This window comes from Mycteria americana, chromosome 9 (assembly GCF_035582795.1).
Source record: "Mycteria americana isolate JAX WOST 10 ecotype Jacksonville Zoo and Gardens chromosome 9, USCA_MyAme_1.0, whole genome shotgun sequence".
Taxonomy (NCBI): Eukaryota; Metazoa; Chordata; class Aves; order Ciconiiformes; family Ciconiidae; genus Mycteria; species Mycteria americana.
Window position 1 is genome coordinate 29,892,893 of NC_134373.1, and position 12,980 is coordinate 29,905,872.

Consider the following 12,980-nt stretch of genomic DNA (forward strand, 5'->3'; position numbering starts at 1 on the left):
TTTTTGAATGAGTAACTTAGAGCATGTCCTGTAGCACCACCTAGCAGGCTAATTTAAAAGTGGTTTATATCCCCTAATCCCTGACTATAACAATGTGCTTATGCAACAGAAGTAAAGTGCACTTCAGTCTTCTTTCACCTTCCTTGCTGTAACAGCTGCTTCTTGAAAGCAGAATCATGCCAACATGGTGATTAGTAAAGTTGGGGTCTCTACTTTTCACAATCATATTTATTATAAAGCTCTTAAGAGAAACCATAGTGCAAATGCAATGCTGTGGCAGACTCTTGGAGTTTTTGTGTAAGAAACCATTGGTTCCTAGACATCTCCAGCTGGTACAGAAGGCAGAAGCACCTTCCAGAAAGTCAGGCTGTACAAACCCATCCAACCCTCCCTCCATATTCACCAGCAGGATAAGTAAGTCTTAGTGACCCTCAGGCTTTCAAAATCCATCATTACACTGTGTGTTTCGGTTAGTGAGGAGTCTGGTCTCCAGTTGTCCATCATCACTTGCATGCCCTTTTTCTTTGTACATCTGCACGAAGTATGAATATCAATGCCAACTAACAAATGATAATTTTTGGCAGATGATGAAGCTACACGCTGAGGCTGCAGACCCATGGCTATAATAGCTCTCTGCTGATATAAAGGGGGAGGTGAAGCTCTCCTCTCCTTTTATTCTGGCTGTCTCCCACCTTGTTACAGCCCTGGCACTTTTCAGACTTTTCAATTATGCCATTCAGCTTGCTAACCTGGTAGAAAATGTTACCTTTTTTTCCTGTTACTATGTTTTCTGCTGATAGTGAGTTAAAAGCAGTGCACAAGAGAGTCTGATGGATGCCAGATCTGGCAAAAAGTGGTTCAGAAGGAACAGAGAGGTGGGGAAGGTGGGATCTTTCCTCCGATTCCTCCCTTTGGGTGGCAGCAAACTGTTCATCTGCCTTGACATATTGCATAAAACCATAACCTAAGGCTAGAACTGTGCCCTCTCACAAAGTAGTTTGTTTTCTTAGCAATTAGCAACTTGTTTATTGGACGTTAAAACCAAGGCTGTCATTAACAGCCTCTGTTCACAACAGGGAGGGATGCTCGGTATGCCTAGCCAGGCCTGTTTAGGACTAGCATTCCTAAAATGCAGGGGACAAGCAGGAGATCATCCAGCAGGAAAAAGAGGATAAATGTCTTCACTAGGATACTTTCATGTAAGTCCTGAATTTGAATGAAAACTCCTAAGTATTCAATTTATAATCTTAATTCTTTTATGTGAAAGCAAATCTCAGGCCAGAAGGCCTAGGAACTGAACCTTTTCTTGTAAGAGATGCCTGAATCAGGGTCTGCTACAAAGAAAGAAAGATCTGTCGAAATTAATCTAAGTAGATAATAACAATGGCTTGCTTTTATCTCTATTCTGCTGTCTCTGAAGCCACCGCAAAGTGTTATTTCCATTTGGATTGTGAAAACTGGTTACCTAATGACTGCCTGGTATGAAGGGACATTTTAAAACAAGGATCAAGCACCAATGCATACCTCTCCCATAGATGAGGCAAAATCAATCTTCTACAATCCACTACCCAAATAAAATCTTAAACTGGCCAAAAGCTATTCTCTGTCCTTGTTTTGCAAGGACTGCAAAACCCAGGGGCAAGGCTGGACTTAACAGAGCCGTGCCCTCAGAGGCCAGCACATGCCAAAGGGTGTTGCTCCATCACCCACCACCCTCTGCACCCCAGCAAAGCAGCACGGCCAAGGGCAGACCTTCCCAGGGCTTCCTCAGAGCGCTCAGGCTGTGGAACAAATCCATGTAGGATTATTGAGAAACCACAATGGCTATCTGCTGCTGCTATGATTTAAGCAAATCATAACTTTAAAGCAAATAAAAATCCCTGCATGTGTTATTTTCCTATTACGGATGAGAGAGAAAACAAATCCTGTGTAACGGATGCTAGTTATGGCCTTCCCAGTAAGTGTTCCTGCACTGCAGTAGGAGGGCTGTATTAATACTACATATGTAGGGTATTTTGCATGAATAACCCTGGGAGTTACAGCATGAAACACAAGGCCATGGAATGAATGTGTGATTCCGGAAGAGAGACGGTCCCTTCCCCGGGCCACAGCCGCCTCTCAGGGTGTCTCAGTAAGCGGTGGCCTTGCTCTTCGCCTCACAGAATCATATAGGTTGGAAAAGACCTTTAAGATCATCAAGTCCAACCATAAACCTAACACTACCAAGTTCACCACTACACCATGTCCATAAGCACCTTATCCAAACGTCTTTTAAATACCTCCAGGGATGGCGACTCAACCACTTCCCTGGGCAGCCTGTGCCAATGCTCGACAACCCCTTCAGTGAAGTAAAATTTCCTAATATCCAGTCTAAACCTCCCCTGGTGCAACTTGAGGCCATTTCCTCTTGTCCTATCACTTGTTACTTGGGAAAAGAGACCGACCCCCACCTTGCTACAACCTCCTTTCAGGTAGTTGTAGAGAGCAATAATGTCTCCCCTCAGCCTCCTTTTCTCCAGGCTAAACAACCCCAGTTCCCTCAGCCGCTCCTCATCAGACTTGTGCTCCAGACCCTTCACCAGCTTCGTTGCCCTTCTCTGGACACGCTCCAGCCCCTCAATGTCTCTCTTGTAGTGAGGGGCCCAAAACTGAACACAGCATTCGAGGTGCGGCCTCACCAGTGCCGAGTACAGGGGCACGGTCACTTGGCAGGGAAGCGCAGCAGGTCGGGTCTCCCCCTAGGCAGATTTCTGCCGCGGATTCACTCCAGGCCACGGCTCACCCCCGGGGCTTCAAACTCTTGGAAGCGCGGCCAGCCCAAACCTCACCGAGAGGAAACGTCCCGCCGTGGCGGCGGCGTCGCCGCCCGCCCCTTCCTCTGCCCCTTCCGCCCGCCGTACGGCAGCGGGGAGGTGGCCGGCCCGCCGGAGCCCCGCCTCGGCCGCAGCGCGGGGAGCCTCGGTAGGTGCGGGCGCGGGGCGCGGGGAGGAGAGGCCGTCCTGAGGCGAGGGACCGGCTGGAGCCGGCCCTCAGCGCCCCGGCATGGCGGGGAGGGAGGGGGCGAGGAGCGCTGCCCCCGCGGCCCCGGCCTGGTCCCGGGGCCGGTCGGGGCCTCGCCCGCCCCTCACGTAAAGCCGTTTTTTGCCGCCCCCCGCCTTTAATTTTTTTTTTTTTTTTTTTGACAAGTGAGCCTTGAAATCCTGAGCCCTGGAGGCGGGTCCAGCCCTCGCCCCAGTTCCTGACTGATAATGTTTTAAGTCGGGCTTTCCCCTCGGCTACATGCAATTAGAAAAAATAAATTTATTCAAACATTAGGGCAAAACTTGCCTACATGTCCCCCGTTTTGGACTTTAGCTATTAAAATTCTCAGACGGAAGTGGATGTGCTTGAGTGAGTGCCCGTAACACCACAGATATAAACAGTATTTCAGCATTCGGGAGAGACCACCTTAGAAACGTTGTTGTGGCTTTATGGGAACTAACCGATTAAGTTTGCAGGATATGGTTCGTATAAATTGCCTTGTAGCTTCCGGTTGCCTGCCTTGTACATAAATTGCACAAAGTTTATGAATAAAAGCAAAGGCGCGGTATGCAGTTAGGGCTGCAGTGGGGCTTTCTGCAGCGGCTGAGAGTCTGTGCTGACCTTTGGGGAAGATTTGAAAGTACAGGTGCTGAAAGGTATCGAGGGCAATTTTCCTATTATTTTCATGTGTATTGACTATCATGAGAAAATTAATACTGGTTATTCTTGCATTATTTCCTGCTTATTCTTGTATTAGGTGTGTGGCAGGGCCAATAGGGCGTAATCCAGTCAAGAATATAGCCTGGGCTGTGAGAGGTCTCTCCACAAAGGTTTGAAACAATGCCTGCACAAAGGTTAATTTAATAAAAAAAATTAAAATAATACTTAGCAACTGCTACAATTTTTATGATTGACACAGAAAAAAGTTAGTGTTAATGCACTGAGGTGTATCCTGCCGTTATGGCTGTTTAGGAGAAGTGTATAGATAAGCACAGCGCTTCCTGCCCTGCTTTCCTGCGGTTCACCCGACAGCCCGTGGGCTGCTGGCTGCCCGCCTGTCCAGGTGTGCTGCCCAGCATCCCACATTGCTGACCGGGAGGAGTATTCAGCATCCCGTGTGCCTGTCAAGCACCATTTGGTCTTGTAAGAAAGGGGAGTAGACTGGTTTTCAGCATGGTCTGGCCTTCCCCACACTGGTGTGGACATAATCTGAGGGGCTAAATTTTCTCCTTGCTATGTTCCTAATCTTGAAAAGATCTGTTAGCCAGCCAAACGAGAGGGCTTTCTCTAACATGAGTGGGAGAAGCTTGGGAAGTCCTTGGCTCAGCTTTACGTGTGGATCAAGTGATGGTCTTCAGAGAGTCATCCCCTTTGAAGTGCTGCCCCCCCACCCCCTCCGTAAATTGCATGACCTTTTCAATCAGATCTAGACTACCAGATTTGCCAAGAGGTCGTTAACTCCAAAGAGGTTATTTGGGTTTAGTATTACCATTGTCTCATTTTTAGCTCTATTATCAAGGAGGTTTTCTCCCAAAATTGGGTTTCATCCAAGCTCTTGGCTCTTTAGCATGTTTTTCTTAAATAATTTTGTCAAAAAAATCACCACCTCCAGTCTTCAGCAGAATGTAAGAATACCACCACTTACTACACTAAGAAATACATATTAAATTATTGTATACTTACATGCATCATTGTTTTTATTAAGCACTCAGTATGTGTTCAGTGCAGTATAAACATTAAACAAGATTATTCTTCCCCTGGTGAATTTACAGTCTGAAAGAGCTTCATAGGAAGGAGTACTAATAACATATCATTAAAACACCGCCTTTAATTTAATCCCTTTTTGTTTCCCTGTGGTTAATACTCATTTGCTGGTGATCATGACTGGTGTATCCTGGCATGTCATGCAGTGCTGTTTTATGATGTTACAGTCCCCAGTTGTCCACTCTACCCCTCTGTGGGAGGTTCTTGTTCAGCGTGAGTGGAAGAAGAGAGCATATGTCTGTGTTTCAGCTGCTGCTGTACAAAGCCCAGCAGCATAGCTGAAACCCACCTTTGATGGTACTCTACACTAAGACCTTCGTTGTTGTATCAAAGCAGTTTCCTTTTGCCACCTCGGCTTCCTGTAAGGACAGCTGGAAATACTAATGTCTTCAACAGCTGCAGCAAGATTCTCTTCGGCTCATGTGTTAAAGGCCTGAGAGAAACGACATTGCAAGATGCAAATGGAAACAGGGGCATCCAATTGTCACTGATGCCTGTTGGATTTAGGTGCCTAATTCACTTTATATCCTTGTAGTAGCATCATTTTATGGGAGAATTCTGTAGCCAATGGGATTTTTTAAGAGATTGGAGCTTTCCTGGACAGAGCACATCATATGGCTTGGACCATAAAAAGAACTGATACTCCCCAAGGGAAGCAGGGCTCTTGAACTGAAGGAGTTGGCAGGTTTGAAAGTTTTTAAGTTTATCTGCTTATTTAAAGAGTCACAACATAGTTGTCTGCCCTGAAACAATTTCTGTTCCAGTTTCTGCTCTGGATTGCACGTATTATTTGTCAGAGAAATTATTTTGGAAACAAATTTTTAAAAGTAGCCACTGAAAGCATGCTGCTTTCTGAAAATAGCTTTTTGCTGAGTAAGCTAGAACCACTGCCTAGAAGTTGAAATCTGAAAACAACTAGAAAAAACACATGCTGTTCTTTCTTTTTCTTTCTTTTTTTTTTTTTTTTTAAATAGTGAGGTTGACTATCCATTAGAACAAACTCTAAAGGAAAATTCTGCCTCCTGAAATTTTCAAATCAAAATGTGATCCTATTTTGGAAGCTGTAGTCAAGCTCAAGTTACCAAATTTAGTATTGAGGTTACTGACCCAAATTTTTGGAGCTGTACTGTACAGGAGGTTAGCATAGATTAATCTAATTATTGGCTCTTTCTGGCCTTAATATCTGTAGCGTGTGTCTGTAGTGGAATGCAACAATAGGATTGTGCTGGCGAGGACTAGGCAAGTATGTTGGGTAAATACAGAATGTGTATTGATTGGTAGGGGAAGGAGGAAGTATGGTGGCTTTATTATTGTTTTTATTGTGGTAAATTGATTTACTAGAGGAGGGGAAGAAGTTAATTCTCTGTATCAATTCAGTCATCCTATGTTCTGAGGCCCAAAAATTAATGAGTATCACTTCCTCTGTTACAGGTGGTTTGTGTTTCATTAATGTAAAAGAGAGAATGTTTCTTTGGTTCTTGTACTCTGCTGCTTCTCCTGTTTTTTGCTTTGTTTTTTTAAAACGCTACAGAGATCAGAGACTCATTTATGCACACTTTAATTCCTGATTTTGTGTTATAAACAGGTTAGGATTTGACTATGGCTGTGCAGTTCCTGCAGAAGGCATCTGTGTGGTTGAAGAAGCGCCAGATCACTTTGTTGGCCGTTTCTTGCGTGGGACTGTTTGGTGCTAACCTTTCCTATCATGTGTTTCCTGAGCAGACATTCAAACTGTTACATGAGTGCTGGTCAGAAGGGCACCCAGCTGAGCTTTCACAGAAGCTCTGTGGTGTCTTTCAGGATGTCCTTCAAGATACTGATGAGAAGTCCACTGACTCCTATCGAGTTTTTGCAGCTTCTGGCTTCCACCCTGTGAGTGCTGGAATCCCCTGGCTGCCTGCAGGCTCTTTGGTGGGCATCCCTCCTAATTTCGATAGCACAGCTGAGGATAAAAAAGCAATAGTCAACCATGTTGTTGTGATCAATGGCAAGGAAGTAGACTGGGAGAGCAATGAAGGCGTTGCTTTGAAAGAAGCTCTGACGTTTTCACTTGAAGCTCAGAAGTTTGCCATTGCCAGAGAAGTTGTGTATTTGCAGAATGGCAGCCCGTTAGCAAGTGCAGTTGTGGCTCCAACTTGCTTAGCTGGTACGTTTCTCTGTGGGAGAGGTATAAAGCTACTTCTGGGTTTATCTCCTGGCCCTATGATACTTCGCAGCATCTGTAACCTCATAACTGCCGCTGGTGGACTAATGTGCTATTATGTTTCTTACGATGCTATGACTTATCATCTAGACTGTAAGGCTGACAGAAAGGCTGCTACCGTTTCCAAAGACTATGCCAGAGGTGGGGTTGAATTTTATGATAAAATCTTGTCCCGCAACAGGATTCTTCGTGGTCTGATGGGGAAACAGGGGACAAAAACGTATGCCCCAAGTGGTAACCTTTTCCCAAGGCACTGGTTCAGAATAAAGTATACGCCGTACACTTACCGAAGAGATTTGATTGTTAATATTTTAAGAGAGCTCCAGGCACAGGAAGGGAGTGCTTGAATTTTAAACTTGTGAATTATGTATTCTCCTGGAACACTGCTGTGCTGCCTTTTTTTTTTTTTTTTCCTCTGTATCTTCATTAGAATTTCGGGGTTTATTTTTGCATATAGTTCGAAAGGAGTTATTGCACATTCTGTGAATAAAGAACTCTCTCTTAAAATATTAAAGACTCACTTCAAAAGTGCTCTGTTCTGTGTGCATCTCAAATCACAAGACCGCTGAGGAAGGGAACTTCTCAGACGCTGATTTGGAAGTTCCGCTGCTCTGCTCTGCTTTCCTGCCAGTGCAGTCTGGAAAATGGAAATGGTAAATTCCAACAGAGAGTTTTGGGAGCATTATAACTTAAACTGGGGTGTTTGTATGTATGTTTGCCATTCCTCCTATGGAACAACCCGAAGATGTTTAAAAGACTGGGCAACTGTATCATGCTGTTATATAAATACCAAGACTGTTTCTGGGTTTTTTTAAGTTCTTGTACTGTGTAAATTCTTATGCTGCAATCACCGTTCTTCAGTAGGGCACACTAGTTATGCTGCAGTTCATACTAATACAGCTAGATTATTACCAGCACCTGAGTCATTTAGCTTAAATCTAGTTCTGCTCTCTATGTGACATGGTGACTGCAGCCTGTATATCTTGAATGTTTCCTAGCAGTGGCAGTATGTAACATGACGGTCACGAGTTGGTTGTTTTCTCACAAGTGGGATAAGCATGTTCAGGGCAGGGTTTTCTGTTTGCTTTGGTACGCTTTTTGTTTCATTTAAAAAATATGTGTTGATGTATGTCACCTTTTATGTCAAAGAAGGCAAGGTCTAAGAAATAAGTCTGGCATTTGGTGCAGAAACTGGTGAGGTCTGTGATCAGGAGTTGCCAAAGGAAATAATTCTCCTGTTTCAGAATTGCCTAAGAAGGTTTTGTCTGGCAGAACCAAGCTTTGCCCAGGATTACTAATCTTCTAGAATAAGGATCCTTAGTGCACGGGCAGTAAGCTTTCCACTATAGCCTCACCTTAGAGCTTTTATGTGATCTCCAAGATGATCGTTCTCAAACTTTGTAGTTCCCTCTTTTCTGTCTTTCTATTGCAGCTGTTCTGGTAGCCCTCCCTGGTGACATCACAGCAGGTCTCCTCAACTCTGTTGTCATTCTTACAGGAAACTTCTATTATTTTATATCTTCTCAGTCACAGATGTGCTGAGTGTCTTCTCTGCCCTGGTTTTGTCCCTTTTTCATCTGCTACAATAATAATTGTCATGCCTGTGTTTGCTCAAAGTATTACTGAGTTCTGTTTTCCCTTTGAATCACACAGTGACGTAAAGTTGATATACTGGCTGCTGAGGCACTGGTGTTGCTTTACATTGCTGAAGCCATATATATAGGATGTTTGGGTTTCTGCTGAAGTAATCTGTGTCACGGATGTTTTTCTGGACCTATCACTTGCAGTTGCCCTTGAAGTATCAAGTCATGAGATGCCTCTTAGGTGCTTTCTGGCTGTAGGGCATAAGGTTATTGTTCTGGTGACCTCTGTGAAAGAGTTTGACAAAATCTCCTGGTCTGTGGAATAACAGGGGACTTCAACTTTAGGCAGGGGGCTTTCAAAGCTTCAGGCCAAATCTTATTTGACTTCTCTTCCAGGTAAATCCAATATAACAGGTGAAGATAGAGGTTTTTTGGTTGAGTGATGTAGTGGCTCAAGACTGGAATATAACTCCTGTTTTATATAGCCTGTGAGCTCAGTTCATCCTCGTGTTACTCCTTCAGACAAGTCTAAACTCCTTGAAATGTTCTCAGAGAGAACTTGGCCCACTTGTTTTATGTGGTTTATGGAGCTGCTACTACATAAAGAGTGCAGAGAGGAAATGGAGGCCTTCTTTGAGATTTACAACAAGTAGCAGTTTAAACAAAATTAAATTAAAGAAATCTTCTTGCCTCTTACCACTCCTTACTGCTGTTTTTCATTGGGGTGCCTGCAGCTAGTGATGTTATTTAACATTCTCATGTTGTAAAGCCCCAGTGATGCTAATGGGTTTTGCAGTTGTGCGCTTTGCTTTACTCTTACAGCTGGATTCTCCAAGAAGCTCCACGTGTCTGTAAATGCTGTGTCTGATTTACCCTTCTTTGAACTTGCTGTGGCATATTGGTGTCAGTAAGGGAGGGCTGGCTAGTCTTGACACATGCCCTTGCCTTCTGAAGAGATGTTCTTGTCAAGGGCTTAGAACACCTCCATCTCTATATAGTCAAGATCCTATTCTGTTGCCATCTGTGTATTCTGGAAGCATAGTACTGTCAATATAAGGGAAATGGGACTTGAAATCACAACTGCTAATTAAGATTTCTCTGATCGTTGGGAATGTGTGGGTTGTCCTGGAAAAGGTTTGTATCGTGTGTGTGTTGCCAGGTAAATGTTGCTTGCAAGATCACCCATGCTATTTGGCAAGTAAGAATAGCACAACTCAAATATAAGGCCATGAAAACACTCATGCAAAGTCTTAGAGTATTATAAATGTTTTTCTGTAGGTGGAACTTCAGATGAAATCAGAAGTTCCACATACTGGTGATAGAAATGGGTCTAGTTTTGAGAGTATCAGAAGCAATCACCCCAGAATTAAAGGTGAAAGCGTTGGTTGATCATGCTCTTCCATGCTAAGAACAGTCAGATGTGGAAAAGCAGGTTGTAAATAGTGTCAGTGAACAGCCTTATAGTCTCCCCCTGGTCTGAAGGTGAAACTCTGAGGAGTTCAGAAAACTTGTTTTAGTAATAACTGGCGTCTCTTGCACCGCTTGGATGTGGCAGACTTCGTACAATTTTTTTATGTAGAAAAGCAACAGAAAATGTTAAGCAAAGGGACTTGCTAGGAGACACGGATATAAGAAGTCTAAGCCAAGAAACTGTAAAAGTGAAGGTGTGAATGAAATAATGAACTCTCATAAAAATGGATATTGTCTACAAAATGAAGCTCTCTTTCTGTCTGGTAAAGTGATTAAAGGATGAAGTATGAGTAGAAAATGACCAAAATGAGTTGCTAGTTTAAATTTATACACAATCTAGTTTAAAGAGAGATTTCCTTGACTGGTTTATTTAGGTTATTATCCTGAATTTTCTAGATAACTGAAAAGAAAATGATCCTTGTAACTTAATTTTTATATAAATGTAATGCTTGCTGCTACATAAAGCTTTAGTGGATAATGCTGCAAGAGATGAGGGCCACCTAGGTGCTTTGCTCAGAATTCCCACTGGCACGCAAGAAATGCAGGGTCTGGCTCGCACGTTTCTTTCCCTATCCTAAAAATTGTGGTTTCTTGTCATGGAGATGCCTTCAGCTTTTTTAATGGTCAAAACCATAAAACTGTCAGAAATAGAGCAAGACTGAGAGCGAGACAGTTTTCTTGAAGACAAACAAACTGTAGAAATAATCTGATTTCAAGTAGTTTCTGAATCAACCGCTATGGGTTCTGGCTCCTCTTGCAGTTTACAGGAAGAAGGAGCTTCAGAGGTGGTTTCCAAGAGAGAAATCTCCACCTGGGTGGCATGTGAGTAAAGAATGTGTCCGATGGTATTGCCACACGGGCTGCAGTTGAAGTGTAGCGGTCCTTTAGAAAACAGCACTTTTTATTACGGTACAGCACTGTTATCACCCCTTTTCACATTAAAGTGGTTTCCAGAACCTGACAGATAAGATGGTGAGAGAGCTGACTGCAAAGCTGTGGAGCCTGTTGCCCTACAGGGTAAGCTGGTGGTGTTGGGAGAGGTGATGCTGGAAGCCGAGCCTACTGCTGTTGTTTTGCCCTTGGCCATAGCAGTTGCGAAACAACCATTGTGACAAAGTGTGGCTTGGGTGGGAGTGAATTAAAATGTATGAATCAAATCATCATGACTGAATCACAGCCAGCTTTCATAAAAGGAACAAATGCAGAGAATCCATCCCAGAGTGAGTACTGCTATATGCAGCCGTTGTGGGCATCCATTAAAACAGCTGCAGACATCTCCACTATGTGGAAATGCAATTCCTAGCAAGCTGCAGACACTGAGACAAGTATGCAGGCCATATCCTGCAACTGTTATCTGTTCGTGTTCATTAAAAGCTTCATGTAGCAGGTGTGATTACATTAATATAAAAATGATTAAGTTGCAGACAACCTGCCATCCATGCATGCACCAGTTCCTCCTTCATTTCATTCATCTCAGCTGGAAGTGTATGTAACTGAAAGGCAGAACGAACTGGTAAGTAGAGGAGTGCTGATGTAGGAAGACGTAATTAAGATCTCAGAATAAGAACACTGTCAGGAAGAGAGAGAAGCTGAATTTGCTTGTTATCAAAACTAGACTTAAGAACAGAAAAACAATGTAATTATTCTCTAGGAATTGCTATGTTAGACAAATTAAATCTGAAGGACCTGAAAAATGGCTTATGGATGTTTTGCTGCACTTCTTTTTCACTGAGAATGTATCAGTTTGTTTAGCTGAAGTGAGTATATTCAAGCTGCTCAATCTGCCAAACCTGTAAAGTGGAGAAAATGACTAAAATTTGGCTAGAAATCAGTCTGTCTTTTCCCATCTGGAAAAAAAGGATTATTTTTGGACAAGCCAAACTCTTAAGCTTCATAGCCAGAAATGAACACTGAAATGTCTCTGCAGTTGGGAGCTCTCACTCTCCTCAGTCAGACCAAGTTTGCCATGATGTATCCTGGTCTCCAATCCTGAGAGAAAGAGTGCTCTTAAAAACTGTGTCCAAAAATTCTCTTTAGAAAACACAGCCAGCCCAGGTGTACGTTTATTTCCCCCACCTTAGTCTTTCTGTACTCCTTACTGCAGGAACCATTTGTGGTACTATGTGCTTGTGCAGTACTTACCTATAATGCCACCTCTGCCTAATAATATAACAACGATCTTCCTGTATAGGGCAGTAATTAAGCATATTGGGCCTAAGTTTTGAAAAAAGAATTGTCCCCAAATCCTGCTTACTAGAGAACATTTTATTTTATTTTTTTTTAATGGCTGAACTTCCATCATCTGGAAGTTGGGCCCTTTTCCAGTCCAGCTCTGGTTACTCAGAGTCACTAGCTACTCTGGTCTGCAGGAGCACTACTGTGTTGATGTATTCAAAGCATTAACGGCTTCTTTCAGTATAAATGAATAACAGGTGAAGTTGTGTCCTCCTTCGTGTGTGGCCAAGCTGCTTCTGCTGTAGATGTCTTGTGAAACATCAGCTCTCATTAGGATGACTAATAGTATTTAGAAAACATAAGACACTGTGAGCCCGATCCCAGGTTCCCAATTCCAGCAGTTCTTGCAGAGGGAACATTAAGAAAGGATATGCAGTATTATACAACTTTTCTCTAATAACTGTCTAGTGGTTTAGTGCAGACCTGCTGGCCTCTGGTAGCTTTGTTTCTATCATTTGCTGAAATAATTTTCCAGTGGGAATGTTGTTGTTTCTTCATTCTCTGTTCCTTTTCATTTCCCCTTGCTCTGCTACTCTAATTGCCTCTGCCTGCTGACTCATCTTGCAAGCTGCTGAGCTCAATCAAACAAGATCTGTGAATTTTTTAAGCTCTCACTTGCTACTTGCACTTTCATTTGCACTACCTACTTGCTCCTACAGTACTTACTAGCCAAAGACCACAGCAGCTTGAACTTCTCTTTTGTT

At 43.2% G+C, this 12,980-nt stretch overlaps 1 protein-coding gene across 10 annotated transcripts in view; it reads left to right on the forward strand.

Moving 5' to 3' along the window:
- The first annotated feature begins 2,768 nt into the window (after nucleotides 1-2,768).
- The window catches only part of TMEM177 (transmembrane protein 177), a 41,667-nt gene continuing 31,455 nt past the window's right edge, over nucleotides 2,769-12,980 (forward strand). For 4 of the 10 annotated variants that reach the window (XR_012777116.1, XR_012777118.1, XR_012777119.1 and 1 more), the window contains exon 1: nucleotides 2,769-2,961. Coding sequence is in view for 6 of the 10 variants with exons in the window: in XM_075511920.1 (XP_075368035.1) it covers nucleotides 6,385-7,335 (951 nt within the window). In the remaining 4 variants the exon portion in view is untranslated. Of the gene's footprint in view, nucleotides 2,966-3,309; nucleotides 3,678-3,772; nucleotides 3,876-4,883; nucleotides 5,293-5,322; nucleotides 5,471-6,370; nucleotides 7,749-12,980 lie in introns of those variants that run through there. The other 6 variants (XM_075511920.1, XM_075511924.1, XM_075511925.1 and 3 more) reach the window with 6 other exon arrangements.